Genomic DNA, 22,283 nt, shown 5'->3' on the forward strand with positions numbered 1-22,283 from the left:
TAGTTTAGAGAGTAAGTAGAATCCATCAGGTGAAAACTTTCTGCTTTTAAAATCACAAACTTAACTCATCTTCATCTTCTTCTTCCTCTCAACTTCTTTTTCAATTCTCGCTTCTTAAAAGGAATTCAGAAAACCTCCCTTGACTCCACATTTTCCAACTTCTGCCTTCTCTCTGACCTTCCCTTCCCAGCCAGATTTATTGAGTTTGCCTGTATTTATACTTGCTCACCTTCCTGACCTTCCAGTCGGTCTTCACCTTCCACAGAAATTGCTCCTACTAAGATCACTTATCAACCCCATTGTAGAAAAATCTGATCGGTGCTTTTCACTCCTGGTCTTAGTAGACCTCCCAGAAGCATTTCACAATATTGACGACTCCTTCCTTACCTCACAGTATCCCAGAAAAATAATCATCCAATGGTTTTATTTTATTTTTTGTATTTTAAAATCGTATCCAAGTAATTTACAGAAGAATAGAGGGATAGTGCCTTCAGAACTTTTAATAAAAATTTAAACATAGCAAGCTCAAATTTTTATTCCATGTTTTCCCAGTTTTGAAAATGTTATGCTTGAGGTGGTCAATGTCCTTTGAATGCCACTAATTGCTCTCATGCAACCTGTAAGATACCTGTATTGTGAGTACTAACTCCAGATTTCGAACACATCTCAAATGGATTCTAGTTTACCATTTATCCTGGTTCTTGTACTTGCATCGTACAATATTTGTCCTTTTCTCTTGACTATTTCTCTCACCATGATGTCTTCAGGGTTCATCCATATTGTCACTTGTATCAGCACTTCATTCTTTTTATGGCTGAATAATATTCCATTGTGTGTATATAACACATTTTATTTATCTGTTTATCAGCTGATGGACACTTGGGTTGCTTTCATCTTTTGGCAGTTGTGAATAATGCCACTATGAACATCAGTGTGAAAATATCTGTATGAGTCCCTGCTTTCAGTTATTTTGGATGTATACATAGAAGTGGGATTGCTGAATCATAATTCTATTCTTAACTTTCTGAGGAACTGCCAAACTATCTTCTACAGCAGCTGTACCATTTTATATTCCCACTGCAATGAATGTTTCTATTTATTCACATCCTTGTCAACACTCATTATTGTCTATTTGGTTTTTGTTTATGTTTTTATAGTCCATAATTTCCATTAGGTGTATTTTTTCCCATACACCACACTATTATTAACACCTGTACTAGTGTTACACATTTGTTATAATTCATGAAAGAACATTCTTACTCATGTACTATTAACTATAGTCTGTTGATTACAGTAGGGTTCACTGTGTTATGCAGTCCTGTTTTATCTTTTACTCTTTAATCTAGTAACATATACATGATCTAAAATTTCCAATTTAACTACATTCACATACATAATTCATTGCTGTTAATTACACTCAAAGAGTGCTTCTATCACCACCTTCAGTTTCCAAAACTGTACAATCAACCTAAGTAAAAATTCTGTACAAATTGAGCATTAACTCCTCCTTCTCTTCCCCTAATCTGTCCCATGATAAACTGTATTCTAGATTCTAACTCCGTAAGTTGCTTATTATAATTAGTTCATATCAGTAGGATCATACAATATTTGTCCTTTTGTGTCTGGCTTATTTTACTCAACATAATGTCCTCAGGATTCATCCAGGTTGCATGCTTGAAGACTGCCTTTCTTCTTACTGCTGAATAGTATTCCATTGTATGTATATACTACATTTTGTTGATCCATTCATTGGTTGATGGATAGTTAGGTTGTCTCCATCTTTTGGCAGTTATGAATAATGTCACTATGAGCACTGATGTGCAACTATCTGTTCCAGTCCCTGCTTTCAATTCTTCTGGGTATATACCTAGTAGTGGGATTGCTGGGTCACATAGTGATTCTCTGCTTAGCTTTCTGAGGAACTGCCAAGGTGTCTTCCACTGTGGCTGCACCGTTTTACATTCCCAACAATAATGAATGAGTGTTCCTGTTTCTCTACATCCTTTCCAACACTTGTGATTTTCTTTTTTTTTTTTTTTTTTTTCAAATAGTTGCTATTCTGGTGGATTTGAAGTGATATCTCATTGTGGTTTTGATTTTCATTTTCCTAATAGCTAGTGATATTGAGCATCTTCTCATGTACTTTTTGGAAGTTTGTATATCTTCTTTGGAGAAATGACTATTCAAGTTTTTGCCCATTTTTAAAGTGGATTGTCTTTTTGTTGAGTTGTAGGATACCTTTATATATTCTGAATATTAAACCCTTATTAGAAATATGATTTCCATATATTTTCTCCCATCGAATAGGTTGTCTCTTCACTTTTGTGACAAAGTCCTTTGATGTGCAAAAGTTTTTAATTTTGAGGAGGTCCCATTTATCTATTTTTTCTTTTGTTGTTTGTGCTTTGGGTTTAAAGTGTAAGAAACCATTGCCTACCATAAGATCCTGAAGATGCTTCCCTGTGTTTTCTTCTAGGAGTTCTATAGTTTGCTTCTTATATTTAGGTCTTTGATTCATTTTGAGTTAGATTTTGTATAATGTGTGAGATATGGGTCCTCTTTCATTGTTTTGCATATGGATATCCAAGTTTCCCAGCACGATTTGTTGAAGAAACTATTACTTCCCGATTGAGTAGACTTTGCAGCCTTGTCAAATATCAATTGACCATAGGTGTGAGAGTTTATTTGTGAACTCTCAATATGATTCCATTGGTCAGTAATTCTATCTTTATGCCAGTAGCATGCTGTTTTTACCACTGTAATTTCGAAATAAGCTTTGAAGTCAGGAAGTGTGAATGCCCCAACTTCATTTCTTTTTCAAGATGTTTTTGGATATTCAGGCCCCTTACCCTTCCAAATAAATTTGGCAATTGGCTTTTCCATTTCTGCAAAGCAGGCTATTGGAATTTTGATTGGGATTGCGTTGGATCTCTAAATGAATTTGGGTAGAAGAATTAACATCTTAACAATATTTTATTTTCCAGTCCATGAACACAATAGGAGGTCACCCTCAGTTTTGAGCTCAAAAGCAGTGATGAAGGCATGAAGCCAGGCAAAGACAAGAAAGATGGTATTTTGTCTTTTAATAACTGCTCAGACCAGAGCCAGAAAGCACATCATTTTGTAAAACCATCAGCATGAGCATTCATATAGGTCTCCTTTGATTTTTTTTTAGCAATGTTTTATAGTTTTCTAGGTATAATTCCTTTATATTCTTGATTAAATTTTTTCCTGGATATGTGATGCTTTTAGTGCTATTGTAAATGGAATATTTTTCTTGATTTCCCCCTCAGATTCCTCATTACTGCTGATTTTTGCACATTGATTTTGTACGCCACCACTTTGCTGAATTTATTAGCTCTATTCGCTTTGTTGTCAGTTTCTTGAGATGTTCTATACATAGAATAACCTCATTTGCATAGTAAAAGTTTTACTTCTTCCTTTCAAGTTTAGATGTGTTTTATTTCTTTTTCTTGACTAAATGCTCTGGCTGGAACTTCCAATACAATGTTGAATAACAGTGGTGACAGTGGGCATCCCTGGAAAATGATATATGGAGTTCTATGTTTTGGTAGAATGTTTGCTGAAAAATACTCACTTATACTTTTCTCAACTAAATTGAACTTGTCCTAAATTAGCTTCTTACCAGTCTAGAATTATTCATAATATTTAACTTTTTATGTAGGTTGGGTTGGATTCTTTCTGAAAATCGAATTACTAAGATTATTGACACAAAAGTTTCAAAGAGACCCTCACTTTCATTACAAAATTTATAACCTAATGTATGTAAATTCATAACTGGTTACAAAATCATTCACATGAACCTCATGAAATACTGTTCATGCTGATGGTTTTACAAAATGATGTGCTTTTTGGCTCTGGTCTGAGCAGTTATTAAAAGAAAATACCATCTTTTTTGTCTTTGCCTGGCTTCATGCCTTCATCACTGCATTTGAGCTCAAAACAGAGTGATCTATTGTCTTCAAGTACTTTTTACTTCAGAGCTTTGAGAAGGGATAATTATTACTGAGAACAGCATGGCACTTAGGCATTGGTCTTCAGGGACTTGATATTAGACTATGTAATCTTCATATAAAAGATGGCTTTTCATGAGAAAAAATAGTTTTAGATGTTAATTTATGCTGTAGATTTAAAACTGCAGATATCTTTCTCTGAAGGGAAATCATAGTAAAATTGAACTAAAAGTTGTTACCTCCCCAAATTATCATTGCTGGCCATATTTTTTTAACTTTGTGTTTTGAAATAATTTCAAAATTATAGGATGGTTGCAAATATAATAAAAACCCCATACAGAAAACTTCAGTCTGTTCCCATACACCATATACCTACATCTACCAATTTTAACATTTTGACACCTTTGCCTATTTGTCTTTTCCTTCCTTCCTTCCTTCCTTCCTTCCCTCCTTCCCTCCTTCCCTCCTTCCCTCTCTTCCGCCCTCCCTTCCCTCTCTCTCTCTTATTTGAAAGCAGGTTGGACACATCATGCTACTTGAATAAACAATACTTCCACATACATTTCCTACCAACAAGGATAGTCTCTTATGTAATCACCCTAAGTGCATTTATCAGGTTCAAGAAATTTAATGTTGATATAAAACTTAGTCTGTCTATATATCAATTTTTCTAATGTCCTTTTGAGCCTTTTCTGCTCCATTCTTAGATGCTATCCAGTATCATAAATTATATTTAATTGTCATTATTTAGTTTTTCTTTCTCTCTTCCTTTTTTTAAATTGTGAGAACATAAATATAACATAAAACTTCCAATCCCAACCTCCCCCACTGCCAAGTATACCATTCAGTGGGATTAATCATATTCACAGTGTTGTAGTACCTTGATGACCATCCATTACTAGAACTTTCCCTTCATCCCAAACAGAAACCCTATACTCATTTTGCGTTAACTCCCCCCTTCCCCTTCCCCTTCCCCTTACCTGGTAACCTGTACTTTATTTTTTTCTGTCTCTGAGTTTACATACTATCTGATATTTTCTTTGAGGTTACCATGGGGCTTAAACTTATCCTAAATGTATAACAACCTTTTTTACCTTGATGCCATCTTAACGACTTCAATAGCAAACATAAACTATGTTCCTATGCCCTTCCACCCCCTACCTTTGTAAAGTTCTTGTCACAAATTACATATTTATACTTTATAAGTCCAAAACCATTGACTTATCATTACATTTTGTTCATTTATCTTTTAGATCCTGTAGCAAGTAATAAGTGTGGTTGCAAAACAAAAGTATAATTGTGCTGGTATTTATATTTAGGTATCTCATTACCTTTGCTGGAGAGCTTTATTTCTTCATGTGGCTTCAGTTAATTGTCTAATGTCCCTTCCTTTCAACATACGGGACTCCTTTTACATTTCTTATAGGGATGGTCTAGTGGTAACAAAGTTTCAGCTTTTGTTTATCTGGGAAAGTCCCATGAGAAATCAGCACTTAATGTTGTTGAGACTCCCCTGTACATGGCACATTGCTTCTGTCTTATGGCTTTCAGAATTCTCTCTTTATCTTTGCAATTGACAGTTTGATAACATGGCATGGGTGGGTCTGTTAGGGTTTATCCTGTTTGGAGTTTGTTGAGCATATTGGATGTGTATATTCATGCCTTTCATTAAATTTAGGAAGTTTTCAGCCATTATTTCCTTAAATATTCTCCCTGCCCCTTTCTCTATTTCTTCTCCTTCTGGAATTCCTACAATACGTACATTAGTATGCTTGATGGTGTCCCATAAGTTCCTCAGGCTGTTTTCCCTTTTCTTCGTTCTTTCTTCTTTCTGCTCCTCAGACTGGATGATTTCAGTCGTCTTATTTTCAAGTTCACTGATTCTTTCTTTTACCAGTTCTAATCTGCTGTTGAACCCCTGTAAGTATTACGTCCCCTAAAATGCCTTTATCTTTGATGCAATCTTGTAGGGCAGACATATTAGGGGGGATTAAGTTGGAATGTTTGGATTAGGTTGTTTCCATGGAAGTGTGCCCCTTCCGACTGTAGGTGATAACTCTGGATAATTTCCAAGGAGGTGTGTTCCCACCCATTCAGCATGGGCCTTGATTAGTTCACTGGAGCAGTATATAAGCTCAGACAGAAGGAGCAAGCTTGCTACAGCCAAGAGGAACACTTTGAAGAATGCACAGGAGCTGGGAAGAGAGGAACTGCAGATGAAAGACAGTTTGCAGACGGCCGTTGAAAGCAGACTCTTGCTCCGGAGAAGCTAAGAGAGGAGAAACACCCCAAGAGCAACTAAGAGTGACATTTTTGAGGAACTGAAGCCTAGAGAGGAATGTCCTGGCAGAAAGCCATTTTGAAACCAGAACTTTGGAGCAGACGCCAGCCACGTGCCTTCCCAGCTAACAGAGGTTTTCCGGACACCGTTGGCCATCCTCCAGCGAAAGTACCCAATTGTTGATGACTTACCTTGAACACTTTATGGCCTTAAGACTGTAACTTTGTAACCAAATAAACCCCCTTTATAAAAGCCTATCCGTTTCTGGTGCTTTGCATTCCACAGCCTTAGCAAACCAGAACAACCCCTCTACGGGATTTTTTTATTTCTGTTACTGCCTGTGGTTTTTCAGCTCTGTTTGTTTCCTTTTTATAATTTCCATCCCTCTATTGATAGTCTTTTTGTGTTCATCTGTCATTTTCCTTATTTCTTCTAGTGCTTTGCTCTTGTTTTTACTTAGCTCTTTGAGCATATTTTAAAGTCTTCATCTGGAATGTCCAGGTCTGATCCTCCTTATAGGTGGCTTCTCAAGATTTAATCTTTTCCTTTGCCAGTGCCATCACTCTCGATTTCTTTCTAAGTTTGGTAATCTTTGGTTGAAACCTGGATAATTTGGTATTTTAATGTGTTATTGCTGGAATATTAGATTTTGAGTCATCTGTTCCTTAAGCTTGTATCTAGCTAGTGTTATGACAGAGCTTTCCTTGAATGCCAGGAGTGAACAAAAAAGAAGAAGAAAAAAAAACACCATTCCCAGTCTTTGAAGATTGACCTGTACAGGCACTCTCCTTCAGGGTTTGTCCATACAGTGAGGTTAGAGAATAGCTCCAGGCAAAACATAGGGGCCTCCCTGATCCTTTCTCTGCATGAGTCTTATCTTTGACTTGAATGTTTGGCACTAGGAATTTCCCCATTTACAGGGGTATGAATGTCTCCTCTTCCCTAGGGAACAAGTTCCTTATGGTCTTGGTTACGTCACTGATGTCCTACAGCCAGCAATCCCTTGCCTCAGGCAGCCCAACTTGACTACTGTCCTGCAGCGTTCTGTAGAAAAGCTCAGTGGGCCACCTTCTACATGTAGGGCAAGTTCTGGGACAGTGAGTACATTACCACCAGACAGATTTGGCCAAACATACATGCTTCCAGTGTGTGCCCAAGGGTTACTTTGTTCCTTCTGGAACTGGGACCAGGGATCAACACAGGGAGCAGGCTGGCTTTGCTCTACATCAGTGAGGGGGGGTGAGAGGGGCAGCTAGGGCACCACAATTTCCTACTGCTTTTAAGTGGCCTTTTTCGTGATTCAGTGCTCGCCTTCTTATTGTAATACTTTACCTATTTTCTGGAACTTTAAGAAAGATTTTTCTGCCAGTTCTTACTTGTTGTTCAGACCTTCTCTGAGGGGACGGAATCCTGAAGCATCTCACTCACCATCTTCATCAGGGTGGGGTTCAGGTTATACATTTTTAAAACCTGTTATGATTCAATAACCGGTCAAAAGATCTTTTTCATTATGTTTAAAGTATGTCTCTGTTTTTATTCTTATCCAGTTCTATATAAGGAAGCAATTCTGTGCTTAAGATTTCCAGTTGCAGAGTTGATGCTCTATTACAAATTTGGGGAGATTTAAAAATCTGACCAACTACCTGTCTTTAAGAAGTAGAACTTCCTAAATGTTTTTCATTTAGCTTAAATTGAAGTTCCAGATTTAAAGTAAAACCATTAGGATGATGGTATAGTTACGAAAATAATAACACACTGCTTTTATGTTAAAATTCTAAATTATGTTGCTATCCAAATATATCTTGGCTTTACATAATACTGGAAAAATTAGATTTTATAAGTACTTTACTGGTTAAGGAAGTGAAAGTACTGAAAGGTTAGATATAAGTGCCATGTCTAGAGGTAGCTGTTTAAAAATTTATAAAAGTAGGATTTAAAAAAAAATCATAAATTGAAATATAAAAGAGGTCGTTCTAGTCAAGGACAGGAAACAGTGGGGCTTATTTATTTTAATTTGTTTTTACATTGGCATCTGTCTTAGTTTCCTAGGGTTGCTGTAACAAAGTACCACAACTGGATGGCTTAAAACAACAGGAATTTATCGCCTCACATTCTGGAGGCTTGAAGTCCAAATCCTTTGCTTCTTCCTGGATTGTGGTGGTTTGCTTGCAGTTTGTTGACTTCAGTCTCTTCCTCAGTTGTCTTATGGTGTTCTTCTTATGTCTGTCTGAGTCCAGTTCTCACCTTCTTATAAGGACATCAGTCATATTGGATTAAAGCTCACCCTAATCCAATTTGGCTTCATCTCAACTGATAACATCTTCAAACATCGTGTTTCCAAATGAGGTCACATTTGCATGACCAGGACCTGAGGTTAGGACTTGAACATGTCTTATCAGTGAATGCTTTAGTTCTAACAGGATGGCTTCATTTGCAAAATATGTGTTACTTGAAACTGGCTAAATGCAGAGAAAAGTATAAAGATCAAAGGCCTGGTATTTGTAGTTCCATGGGGTTGTTGCTCCATGAACATTTCTCCTTGGCTTAACCAAAAACTTTATTATTTGGGGCTTATTTCAATATTAAAATATATTCAGACATTCCATAAATTAAATGAGTGTAGAACAAGTCAAATTTATTATTTCTCTCACCGCTTTAATATGGAGTACCCCCAAAGTTTCTTCATATCATAGTAAACTAAAAATTATATAGGCTATTTCTGCTTAATTTTGAATGATCATTTTGGCCTTATTTTAGTTAGACTGAAGTTAAAAGAAGAGTTTATCATTCTGTTTTTTTCTCCATTCCTGACAGGAGCATGTACTTTATACAAATTTTATTTTATCCAAAGAGTCTTTTTACCAGTAGTTATTGGAAGATCTTAAGTGGTTTCTTTGAGAGAAATGAACTTGCAAAAGAAAGATACGGGATCTCATGTTTTTGATATTTTAAATTAGAATGTCCTTGACTGCTGCTTTAAGCACATTTTTTTAAACCCTGGAATAACTTTTAACAATTTCTCCACACACTGTTATTCTTGCTGCTTATTGATATTCAGTTGTATAACTTTAAGATATACTTAGGTGAGTGACATTTTTATTTTTCAGAGTTTTTAACGGTAATTAAATTATTTATAGAGAGAATCAAGTGTACAAGCTCTTAAACATTTAACATGATAATATTGAAATTCAAAAGCAGTTTAAATTGGATTTGTTTCAAAATACCATTTCAGTAATCAGTTGGCAGTATTAGCAACATCACTATTATATGAATGCATGCTAATATGGTATGAAAGATCCTCATTAAAATCTTGTTGTTAAACAAGTGACAAAAACCTTACAGACAACTTGAGGCTTCAGGCCAGTCACAGTTATTCCTGAAGAGATTTGGACAAGTGTGAAAATGTATAGACTGTGCCTTTTTAGTGTGATCAGAACACAAAAACACTGTCTGACATCAATTCCCTATTAAGGACATTTTTATTTATATGAGGGAAAAATAAAATAATGCAATGCCTAAGCATTGTATTGTGACTTTCTCAAGCGAGTAAAAGTATTGGGTTTGTTAAATTCAAAAAGCAGAGTTTGATAATTGACATAATGGTACTGTTCAGAAAAAGGCTGGGGTTTTGTCAACTAGAATATTTCCATTAGGCAAAATTCTCTGGACATTATCTGGGTGAACTGGTCTGGTTTAGGTATATTGAGGTTACAGTTAGGGTAAGGTTGGTTCAGGGGAAACCAGCCCGTGGGTTCATCACCACTGTTGAACATGGTAGCTTTCTTAAAAAGTCCTTTAGCAGGATTAGGTCAATTCTGAATTAACTGAATGTACATACTCTCTCTGAGGATTGTCCGTGTCTTAGTTTTTATTTGGGATCATAATCCTTGCTTTCATAAAGGTAGACCTGTAAGTAGCAAGTTTAACATGCAAGAATAAAGAGGATTACAGAGGGAAATTTAATGGATTTTTTTTATAGCCATGTGGCCACCCCTCACCATCTCCAATGAAAAGGACCTGGCTATAAGTTTGTTTTGCCTTTTTGAGTTGAAGGGAGTCCTTAGTTGAAGAGCACAAAGCTATTCCTTCTATCTGAAATGGCTCATGTGCTTGGCTCATATTCTTAGAGAGGAACAAGAACATTTCTAGTTGGAAGAAAGAAGATACCTGACTATGTTCAGAGTCTTAACAGTTAGGCTGAGTTGGGAATCAGGGAGCAAATACTGGGAGTGCTGAGAATAGTGAACAAGGGGCAAAGGAAGCTAATCCTACGTGTCCTTGAAGTAGAACATTACGTGTCACTTACAATGTAGTGTGACCACGCACATTAAATTATTTGTATTAAGTTCATGTCCTGCATCCTTTGCCCTTGTTCTTAATCATTCTCCTACTATTCCACCAATTAATCTTCAAAGTATGAGCACGATGCTACAGGTAGATACAGATGTCTGTGCAATAGGGCTCTTGTGCCAGCAAAGCCCATTTAATGAATGTTTTATACTTTTAACAAATCTGAATTGTTTTTGGTTTGCTTGTGGTTTAAAAATATTTTTGATATACCTTATATGTATGTTTTTTCATTGAGACTCCTGAATTTACCTGCTTCCTTTAAGATATTTACAAATAATTTATATCCCTTAGTAATGGGAAGGATATTACATAGCTCAAGAAAAATGGGCAATCTTGATGATTTGGCATTAAAGCTTTATCAAAAGATATTGAGAAAACATTTTTTTTGTTGCCTGCAATTTGTTTGAGGATGTCATATTTGGAAATGGTTTTGTTTATGTATAGAGAAGTGGAGGTGGCAGACCATGAACTAGAATAGCCAGTTGTCAGGGAGAATGCGAGTAGCTGCAAAAGGTGGGGAGCAAAGCACGTTTTCTTGTGGAAGGGAAGGGATGGTGTAGGACCAAATTGACCCAAATCAAACACAAGACAAATGGCTCAGCTGTGAGTGGAATATGGCACCAGGGTTTTCTGGCTTGGTGGCCTGAGAAGGCAGGATACTGTCAGCACGGTTTTTAACAGGCAAAGTACCAGAACATGAATTTGACGGAAAGCTATTTGAAATTTCTGGGGCCTCTAAGAGCTGACTTGAGAATGAAACAGGAGCTCTGTTATCAGAGGTGAGGCACTATAGCAGGTTGTCTAAAAGAAAGGGGGTGTTTTGATGCCCTCAGGTGGGGATCCACCAGCTTTGCCATGTACTGAGAAGACATGCATAGACTGGACACCACATGCCAGGTTTCTTTAGTCAATGACTAGAAATAAATTTCTCTTTTACTCTTCTTGTTTCTTCTTACAATACTCTCTTTTTCTATTAGAAATCCTACTCTTCACATTTTGTTTGTCTCCATGAAGCCTCCTCAGTCCCTTCTTCCTCCCAAATCTATTTTTACAAAGTGAATGATGCCTTCTATTAATGTACATGTCTTTTGTACATGTTGAAAAAAGAATTTTGTTCAAATTTTTGTTGAATTTACTATGTGCCAGGGATAATCTAGGTAATAGATGTAAAGTGAATGAATATTTTAGAGCTATTAAAAATTACAGTGATGTAATTACAATTGTCATTTTTTTTCCTTCTGAATTTATTTCAGATTTTACCAAATGTTGCAAGGACTCTGGAATCCTTATGGTAGTAAAATGCAGGAAAGAAAATTCTGCACTGAAAGAATGTCTAACTTCTTAGTAAGTAATCACCTTAGTGTTTGTGCTTGTGTGTATGTGTGTGTGGGTATGTGTGCAGTATATTAGAGTGTGTTAACACATTCGATGTAATGCATTTTATGCCCATACCATATCCCATCAAATCCACCATATTGTTTGCTGAGCCAAAAGTTTCAATATATTGTAGATTATTCTTAAAAAAACTAAAATGACATATTTGTGAAAGGGTCTTTTTGAGCTATATTTGCTAGCATTCTATCTGACTGGCAAACATGAAGTCAGCATTTAAATTACATGAGTTTTTACTTGATTTAATAAACCTCTTTTCATGAATAGATTGATCTATAGAATATAGTCTGATTTATATTTATTTTTCTAATATAACAGTGCTGAATTAGAACATCTCTAAAACCATTTCCAGCCCTGTGACTTGTTGGATTAAAGTACTTTAATGTCTAGGAAAATTTGGGGTAAATTATATGAAGAATACAAAGGGGAATTTAGATCTTTGAGGTTAAATTAATTTTAAATATAATTCTTAAATATCATGATCACTGATATTTCATTGTAGTTCCTTATATCTTAAAGTGAAATATGAAGTTTCTTGAATGCAGTTGGCTTCTATTTATCTGCTGTTTTTGTTACCCTCATTGACAGATAATATTGCTGAATACTGCAGTATTGTTAATTGATAGTTTTTATGACAGCTTAGTTTTAGTTAGCTCTTATTTTCTTCTGTACTCTGCTTCCTTAACCTGTGAGGCATATGTCAGTCTGGTATGACATTTTTTAGGGAATTAATAAAAAATCCTATGTTTGTTTTTTTTTTTTTTCCAATAACCAATGTACACATAAACTTACAGCCTTACTAGAATGCTGGAGTTGGAAGAGACTTTATAGAGATTATAAACTCATCTCTACATTTAAAAATGAGAAAACACACTCAGTGTCCACATGGTTTTTCACAATTTAATAATAATATTAATGCAGCCACTATTTATGGACCAGGACCTGTGCTAAGCACTTTATAGTAGAGGAGTGAGAGTTCATTCAGTGACTTATTCTTCCAGTTCTACTCTGTAGTGCTCCCAAGAGATGTTTAATGAATAAATGAATCAAACTTTTTTGTGATTTGATTTGTTAAATTGTTTTATGTATCAAAGAATTTTTACATCTCAGTTTCAGTTCTCATAATAAATTGCTATTCTTAGTTTGACATATTACCCCTCCCTTCAGACAGGGCAACACCGGAGTATAGTGGACGGGAGCAGGGACTGTGGAGAGTGTAGTCTTGGCTCAACTTTTTGGTTAGTCATGTGACCTTGGGCATGTTCCTCACCATAAAATCACCTGGAGTGATTATGAGATAATGCATGTAAACACATTTACCATAGTGCCTGGTACATGGTTGGTACTCAGTAAATGTTAGCTCTTTTTAAAAGTTGTATTTGTTATTAGTTAGCTTTTACTTATCTGAATAAAGAATATTAATCATTTAAATATTTTTCATCTTTCTAGAAATAGAAGATAGCAGGTTCTAGCCCATCCTGGGGATGGGGTGGGGAGGGAAAGCTGCTTTTGTTTGTTTAGAAGGGAGATGACAGTGAAGGAAAGAAAGAGGTAGGTGACATTTGCTGAAAGTAAATGGGGACTTAAGGAAAATTTTTTGTGACCTTCAGTCTCAATATACTCAATATACTCTAAGAAATAGTATTTTTTAATCTTTGCATAAGGAAGTGCTCTGCTTTTTTCTATAGAAATTACATGAAATGAATGTATCCATTGCCCTCATTTCTTTTTCATAGTGACATCTTGAAACATTAATCGTTTGTGCTCCTTTATTTCTACCAGTCTCATCTCCATCAAGTCTTCAGTACACTGCAGTCTTATTTCTGCCTTCATGACTTTAGTGATTTGCTCTCCTAAAGGTTCTAGTGGTCTTATGGTAACCAAATCTAATGATTATCTTTTCAGTTGTTCCTCTTTTGTTTGACCTTACTCTGGAAATCCCTTCTTAAAATTAGCTGCCTTACCTGTTAAGGCTGTTTCCCTATTTCTCCAACATCTCCACCTGTTTCTTCTCGATCTTTTCTTTGATAGCCTACTCGTTAAAGTTGGTTTTTGCCTTGGTTCACTTCTCATCCTTAAATCTGGGCAAGTTCAGTTTGTACCTGTGGATTCAGTTACTTCCTGTAGGTCATGACATATTCTGCTTCTCTTTCTCATCAGATCCAAAACTAAACTACTTTTCCTCCTCCTGCTTGTGCCTTTGTAAATTATACAATTCTCTAGAATCATCTAGGGTATTTTTTGTCTCCTAATTGGTTATTTCCTGTTGATTTTGTTTCCCAAATCTCTACCAGATCCACTTTCTTCTTTTCATTCATACAGACCCTCCCTTTGTCCAGGCTCTTATAATTTCTTGCTTGGATTATGTAATGACTTATTTAATGGACATCCTGCTTTAACCTTGTTGCCCCCTTTCAGCCCCATCTGTCACATGTTATCAGATTGATCTAAGACACAAAACTGACTTTACAGTTGCTGTGTTCATAGCACACCACTGCCTTCCAAACAGACATATTTCTTAGTGTGGCATAAAATGGCCCATCATGATTTGGGCCTTGCCTTTTCCAGCTTTGTCTCAGGCCCTATATTAGTCAGGGTTTTTTAGGAAAACAGAACTGACAGGAGATACGTGTGTGTGTGTGTATGTGTATCTGTATACACACACACATTACATATTATCTCATAATATGTAAATATTATGAGATTTTTTTATAGGAATTGGCTCACTTGACTGTGGGATGGACAGGTCCAAATTCCATAGGGCAGGTCGCAAGCTTGGAAGTCTGATAAAGCTGTCCGATGAATCCCCAGAAGCTGGCTGGCTGAAATAGAGATGGAAATTCTTTCTTCTGACTGCTGAAATCATCACTTCTTTCAAAGCATTCAACTGATTGGATGAGACTTCTCTCATTGCTGAAGGCAGTCTCCTCAGTTCATTATGGATGTAATCAGCCGCAGATGCAATCAACTTCCTGATAATTAAGTTCACAAAATATGCTCACAGTAACAATCAAGTCAGTGCTTGCTTGCCTGAACAACTGGACACATAATCTGCTAAGTTGACACTTGAACTAAACCATCACAGGCCCTTTCACCTGTGTGCATAATCTGCTGTAGTTGTACATATACTTGCATTTCTTAATGCATCAGTTCTTTCCTCTGTGCCTTTCCACATTGCCGGGGCAAGATGGTGGAGTGGTGAGGTGTAGGTTTTAGTTACTCCTCCAGGGTAGTAGGTAGAAAGCCAGGAACTGCGTGAACCAGATACCACAGAGCAATTTGACTTTGGGCATATCTCATACAACACTCACAAACACGTGGAACAGCTGAAATCAGCGAAATCTGTAAGTTCTCGTGGCCAGGGGACCTGCGCCCTTCCCTGCCAGGCTCAGTCCCATGGAGAGAGGGGCTGTTGGTGCTTGGAACGAGGAGGGAGAACTGCAGTTGTGGCTCTAATTGAAAACTCAGACTGCTGATTGAAACTCCAAACAGATACACTGAGACCAGACACCAGAGAATCCGGGAGCAGTCAGCCCGGCGGAGAGGAGATAGGGCTAGCAAAAACAGCAAAAAAAAAAAATAAGCCTAAAAATAAAAACAGAGACTTTCTGGAGTTTTGGTGCACATAAAATGGAGAAGGGCAGGGTCAAAGAGAATCTGGCTCATATGCAAATCCAGAGGGCGAGGTCCCTTGTCTGAAGAGCTGGTTTCTCTGCTTTCTTGATTGTTCCTTAATGGCCCTAATCTCCTTGTCTCTTAGCATTTCAGTAGCCCATTAGATCTTCAAGGAGGGCCCTTCTTTTTTTTTTTTTTCTTTTTTTAATCTTTTTGGAAAACAATTACTCTAACAAGCCCATTACAGAAAGCCTTAAAGACTTGCAATTTGGGCCCAGGCAAGAGCAGAGCTAAGATAACTCTGAGAGACAAAGCAATAAGTCTAGTGGCTGAGAAAAGTTGCTAAACACCACAACTTCCCAAGAAAAGGGGGGAGTCCCCTTATAGCCATCTTCCCGGAGGGCTGGGAATGCTCCTGCCCAGTGCCAGTGCCACAGCCCAGAGCTGTCCCAAAGAACCCAGTGTGACGGGAAGTGTATCCAGCAACACACACACACCACAATATCAGGCATGGACAGTAGCCTTTCCTGCACCCGCAGCTAATTGTCCCCTGAGCTGGGAAGGCGGAGCTGTGTGAAAAGGGGGAAATTAAGACGCCCCATTCAGCCACCCTTTCAGCAGACTGGGGATGCCCCTACACGGCCGTGCGGCCTAGAACTTCCCTTGGGGGATGGCACTAACCTGTGAGGTAGCACACTGTTCCCTCAGCAGTGGACCTAGGAGGGCACAGCTTGGAAGAGGGACCCACTCGCAAGTCCCAGGGACCATAGACCAATACCAAGGACTTGTGGGTCAGTGGCAGAGACAAACTGTGGCGAGACTGAACTATAGGATTAGAATATTACAACAGCTTTAAATCTCCAGGAACATCTGGGAGATTTGATTATTACAGCCGCCCTCCCTCCCTAATCGCTCAGACACACACTGCACATTCAGGGTGAGCAGCACCAACTACACATGCAAACTTGGTGCAACAGTTGGACCCCACAAGACTCACACCCCTACTCACCACAAAGACAAAGTTGGGGAGAACTGGCTTGAGGGGACTAGGTGGCTTGTGGACACCACTGCTGGTTAGTTAGAGAAAGTGTACTCCACAAAGCTGTAGATCTGACAAATTAGAGATAAGTGTTTGAATCAGCGTACATATCCTAAAAGAACCCCTATCAACTTAAGCAAATGCCAAGAGGCCAAAAACAACAGAAAATTTTAAAGCATATGAAAAGAACAGACGATATGGAGAACCCAAACCCAAACACCCAAATCAGAAGATCAGAGGAGACACAGTACTTGGAGCAATTATCAATGAACTAAAGACAAACAATGAGAGCATGGCACAGGACATAAAGGATGTGAAGAAGACCCTAGAAGAGCACAAAGAAGAATTGCAAGAGTAAAAAAAAAAATTAACGATCTTATGGAAATAAAAGAAACTGTTGACCAAATTGAAAAGATTCTGGATATCATAGTACAAGACTAGAGGAAGCTGAACAGTGAATCAGTGACCTTAAGAATGACAGAACAGAAAAATGAAAGAGCAAAAGAAAGAATGGGGAAAAAATTGAAAAAATCAAAATGGACCTCAGGGATATGACAGATAGTATAAAACGTCCAAATATAAGACTCATTGGTGTTCCAGAAGAGGAAGAGAAGGGTAAAGGTCCAGGAAGCATATTCAAAGAAATTGTTGGGGAAAACTTCTCAAATCTTCTAAACGCCATAAATACACAAATCATAAATGCCCAGGGAACTCGAAACAGAATAAATCCAAGTAATTCCACTCCGACACATATTCTGATCAGACTGTCAAATACTGAAGAGAAGGAGCAAGTTCTGAAAGCAGCAAGAGAAAAGCAATTCACTGCTTACAAAGGAAACAGCATAAGACTAAGTAGTGACTACTCAGCAGCCACCATGGAGGCGAGAAGGCAGTGGCATGACATATTTAAAATTCTGAATGATAAAAATTGCCAACCAAGAATTCTTTATCCAGCAAAACTCTCCTTCAGATTTGAGGGAGAGCTTAAATTTTTCACAAACAAATGCTGAGAGAATTTGCTAACAATAGACCTGCCCTATTTGAGATACTAAAGGGAGGCCTACCAACCAAGAAACAAAGAAAGGAGAGAGAAAGATAGAGAAAAGTTCAGTACTAAAGAGATTCAGTATGGGTAAGTTAAAGGACATTAAGAGAGACAGGGAAAAAATATATCTGACAAACATAAACCAAAGGATAGGATGGCTGATTCAAGAAATGCCTTCACAATAATAACATTGAATGTAAATGGATTAAACTCCTGCATTAAAAAATACATATTGGAAGAATGGATCAAAAAAAAAAATGAACCATCAATATGTTGCCTACAAGAGACTCATCTTAGACGCAGAGACACAAATTGAAAGTGAAAGGATGGAAAAAAATATTTCATGCAAGCTATAGCCAAAAGAAAGCAAGAATAGCAATATTAATCTCAGATAAAATAGACTTTAAATGCAAGGATGTTATGAGAGACAAAGAAAGCCACTACATACTAATTCAACAAGAGGAAGTAACAATCATAAATGTTTATGCACCCAATCATGGTGCCACAAAATACATAAGACAAACACCGGCAAAACTAAAGGAAGCCGATGTTTCCACAATAATTGTGGGAGACTTCAACACATCACTCTCTCCTATAGATAGATCAACCAGACTGAAGACCAATGAGGAAACTGAAAAACTAAACAATCTGAAAAATGAATTGGATTTAACACACATAATAGAGCATTACATCCCAAATCACCAGGATACACATTCTTCTCTAGTGCTTATGGAACTTTCTCCAGAATAGATCATATGCTGGGACATAAAACAAGCCTCCATAAATTTAAAAAGATTGAAATTATTTAAAGCATATTCTCTGATCACGAAGGAATACAATTAGAAGTCAATAACCATCAGAGACTTAGAAAATTCACAAATACTTGGAGGTTATACAACATGCTCCTAAACAATCAGTGGGTTAAAGAAGAAATAGCAAGAGAAATTGCTAAATATATAGAGACGAATGAAAATGAGAACACAACATATCAAAACCTATGGGATGCAGCAAAAGTGGTACTGAGGGGGGAGTTGATACCACTAAATGCATACATCAAAAAGGAAGAAAGAGCTAAAATCAAAGAACTAATGGAGCAAGTGAAGAAGGTAGTAAATGAACAGTAAACTAATCCTAAACCAAGTAGAAGAAAAGAAATAACAAGCATTAAAGCAGAAATAAATGACATAGAGAACAAAAAAACAATAGAGAGAATAAATAACACCAAAAGTTGGTTCTTTGAGAAGATTAACAAGATTGACAAGCCCCTAGCTAGACTGACAAAATCAAAAAGAGAGAAGACCCATATAAAGAAAACAATGAATGAGAAAGGTGACATTACTGCGGATCCTGAAGAAATTAAAAAAATTATAAGAGGATACTATGAACAACTGTATGCTAACAAACTGAATAATATAGAGGACATGGACAATTTCCTGGAAACATATGAACAACCTAGACTGGCCAGAGGAGAAATAGAAGACCTCAGCCAACCAATCACAAGCAAAGAGATTCAATCAGTCATCAGAAAGCTTCCCACAAATAAATGCCCAGGGCCAGATGGCTTCACAGTGGAATTCTACTAAACTTTCCAAAAAGAACTGACACCAATCTTACTTAAACTCTTTCAAAACATTGAGGAAAATAGAACACTACCTAACACACTTTATGAAGCTAACATCACTCTAATACCAAAACCAGGCAAAGATGCTACAAGAAAGGAAAACTACAGGCCAATATCCCTAATGAATATAGATGCAAAAATTCTCAACAAAATACTTGCAAATCAAATCCAGACACATTAAAAAAATCATACACCATGACCAAGTGGGGTTCATTCCAGGCATGCAAGGATGGTTCAACATAAGAAAATCAATCAGTGTATTACAGCACACTAACAAATCAAAAGAGAAAAATCAAATGATCACCTCAATAGATGCTGAAAAAGCATTTGACAGAATGCAACATCCCTTTTTGATAAAAACATTTCAAAAGGTAGGAATTGAAGGACGTTTCCTCAATATGATAAAGAGCATATATGAAAAACCCACAGCCAGCATAGTACTCAATGGTGAGAGACTGAAAGCCTTCCCTCTAAGATCAGGAACAAGACAAGGATGCCCGCTGTCACCACTGTTATTCAACATTGTGCTGGAAGTGCTAGCCAGGGCAATCCGACAAGACAAAGAAATAAAAGGTATCCAAATTGGAAAAGAAGAAGTAAAACTGTCATTGTTTGCAGATGATATGATCTTATATCTGGAAAACCCTGAGAAATCGATGACACAGCTACTAGAGCTAATAAATTTAGCAAAGTAGCGGGATACAAGATTAATGCACATAAGTCAGTAATGTTTCTATATGCTAGAAATGAACAAACTGAAGACACACTCAAGAAAAAGATACCCTTTTCATTAGCAACTAAAAAAATCAAGTACCTAGGAATAAACTTAACCAAAGATGTGAAAGACCTATACAAAGAAAACTACAGAACTCTACTAAAAGAAATAGAAGGGGACCTTAAAACATGGAAAAATATTCCATGTTCATGGATAGGAAGGCTAAATGTTATTAAGATGTCAATTCTACCCAAACTCATCTACAGAGTCAATGCAATCCCAATCAAAATTCCAACAACCTACTTTGCAGACTCGGAAAAGCTAGCTATCAAATTTATTTGGAAAGGGAAGATGCCTCGAATGGCTAAAAACACTCTAAAAAAGAAAAACGAAGTGGGAGGACTTACACTCCCTGATTTTGAAGCTTATTATAAAGCCACGGTAGTCAAAACAGCATGGTACTGGCACAAATATAGACGTATTGATCAATGGAATCAAATTGAGAATTCTGAGATAGACCCCCAGATCTACAGTTGACTGATCTTTGATAAGGCCCCCAAAGCTTCTGAACTGGGACATAACAGTGTTTTCAACAAATGGGGCTGGGAGAGTTGGATATCCATATCCAAAGAATGAAAGAGGACCCCTGCCTCACACCCTAAACAAAAATTAACTCAAAGTGGATCAAAGACCTCAATATAAAAGACAGTACCATAAAACTCCTATAAGATAATGTATGGAAACAGCTACAAGATCTTGTATTAGGCAGCCACTTTCTAGACCTTACACCCAATGCACAAGCAACAAAAGAAAAAAACAGATAAATGGGAACTCCTCAAGCTTAGAAGTTTCTGTACTTCAAAGGAATTTGTCAAAAAGGTGAAGAGGCAGTCAACTCAATGGGAAAAAACTTTTGGAAACCATGTATCTGACAAAAGACTGATATCTTGCATATATAAAGAAATCCTATAACTCAATGACAATAGTACAGACAGCCCAATTATAAAATGGGCAAAAGATATGAAAAGACAGTTCTCTGAAGAGGAAATACAAATGTCCAAGGAACACATGAAAAAATATTCAGCTTCACTAGCTATTAAAAAGATGCAAATCAAACCCACAACAAGATATCATCTCACACCAATTAGAATGGCTTCCATTAAACAAACAGGAAACTACAAATGCTGGAGGGGATGTGGAGAAATTGGAACTCTTATTCATTGTTGGTGGGACTGTGTAATGGTTCAGCCACTCTGGAATACAGTCTGGCAGTTCCTGAGAAAACTAGATATAGAGTTACCCTTCAATCCAGCGATTGCACTTCTTGGTATATACCTGGAAGATCAGAAAGCAGTGACACGAACAGATATCTGCATGTCAGTGTTCAGAGCAGCATTATTCACAATTGCCAAGAGATGGAAACAACCCAAATGTCCTTCAACAGATGAGTGGATAAATAAAATGTGGTATATACACACAATGGAATACTATGCTGCAGTAAGAAGGAAAGATGTCGTGAAACGTATGACAACATCTATGAACCTTGAAGACATAACGCTGAGCAAAATAAGCCAGGCACAAAAAGAGAAATATTATATGCTACCACTAATGTGAACATTGAAAAATGTAAAACAAATGGTTTATAATGTAGAATGTAGGGGAACTAGCGATAGAGAGCAATTAATGAAGGGGGAAACAGAACCCAGTTAGAACAGACGAGCTGTCGTGGGTAAATTTAGCGTTCTGGGAATGCCCAGGAATGACTATGGTTTGTTAATTTCTGGTGGGTATGGTAGGAACAAGTTCACAGTAATGTTGCTATATTAGGTTACTTTCTTGGGGTGGAGTACAAACATGTTGGAAGTAAAGTAGTTATTTTAGGTTAGTTGTCTTTTCTTACTCCCTTGTTATGGTTTGTTTGAATTTTTTTTATTGTATGTTTTTTTGTTTGTTTTTTTGATATAGTTAATTTAAAAAGTAATTAATGAAAAAAAAATGGAAAAAATATGCAGAGCCCCCCTGAGGAGCTGGTGGAGAATCTAGGGGTGTTGGGTTTCCCCACCTTGGTGGCTGCTGATGTGCTCACAGACATAGGGGACTGCTGGTTTGATGGGCTGAGCCCTCTACCACGGGCTTGGCCTTGGCAAGACTCTTGCTGCAAAAGAGAGGCTAGGCCTGACTATAATTGTGCCTAAGAGCCTTCTCCCGAATGCCTCTTTGTTGCTTAGATGTGGCCCTCTCTCTCTAGCTA

At 37.2% G+C, this 22,283-nt stretch overlaps 1 protein-coding gene across 2 annotated transcripts in view; it reads left to right on the forward strand.

The window, feature by feature from the left end:
- CMC1 (C-X9-C motif containing 1) overlaps positions 1-22,283 on the forward strand; it is a 145,628-nt gene that overhangs the window by 99,482 nt on the left and 23,863 nt on the right. For both annotated transcript variants that reach the window (XR_005218378.1, XM_037846251.1), the window contains exon 3: positions 11,859-11,949. Coding sequence is in view for 1 of the 2 variants with exons in the window: in XM_037846251.1 (XP_037702179.1) it covers positions 11,859-11,949 (91 nt within the window). In the remaining variant the exon portion in view is untranslated. The remainder of the gene's footprint in view (positions 1-11,858; positions 11,950-22,283) is intronic.

Source organism: Choloepus didactylus, chromosome 1, assembly GCF_015220235.1.
Source record: "Choloepus didactylus isolate mChoDid1 chromosome 1, mChoDid1.pri, whole genome shotgun sequence".
Lineage (NCBI taxonomy): Eukaryota > Metazoa > Chordata > Mammalia > Pilosa > Megalonychidae > Choloepus > Choloepus didactylus.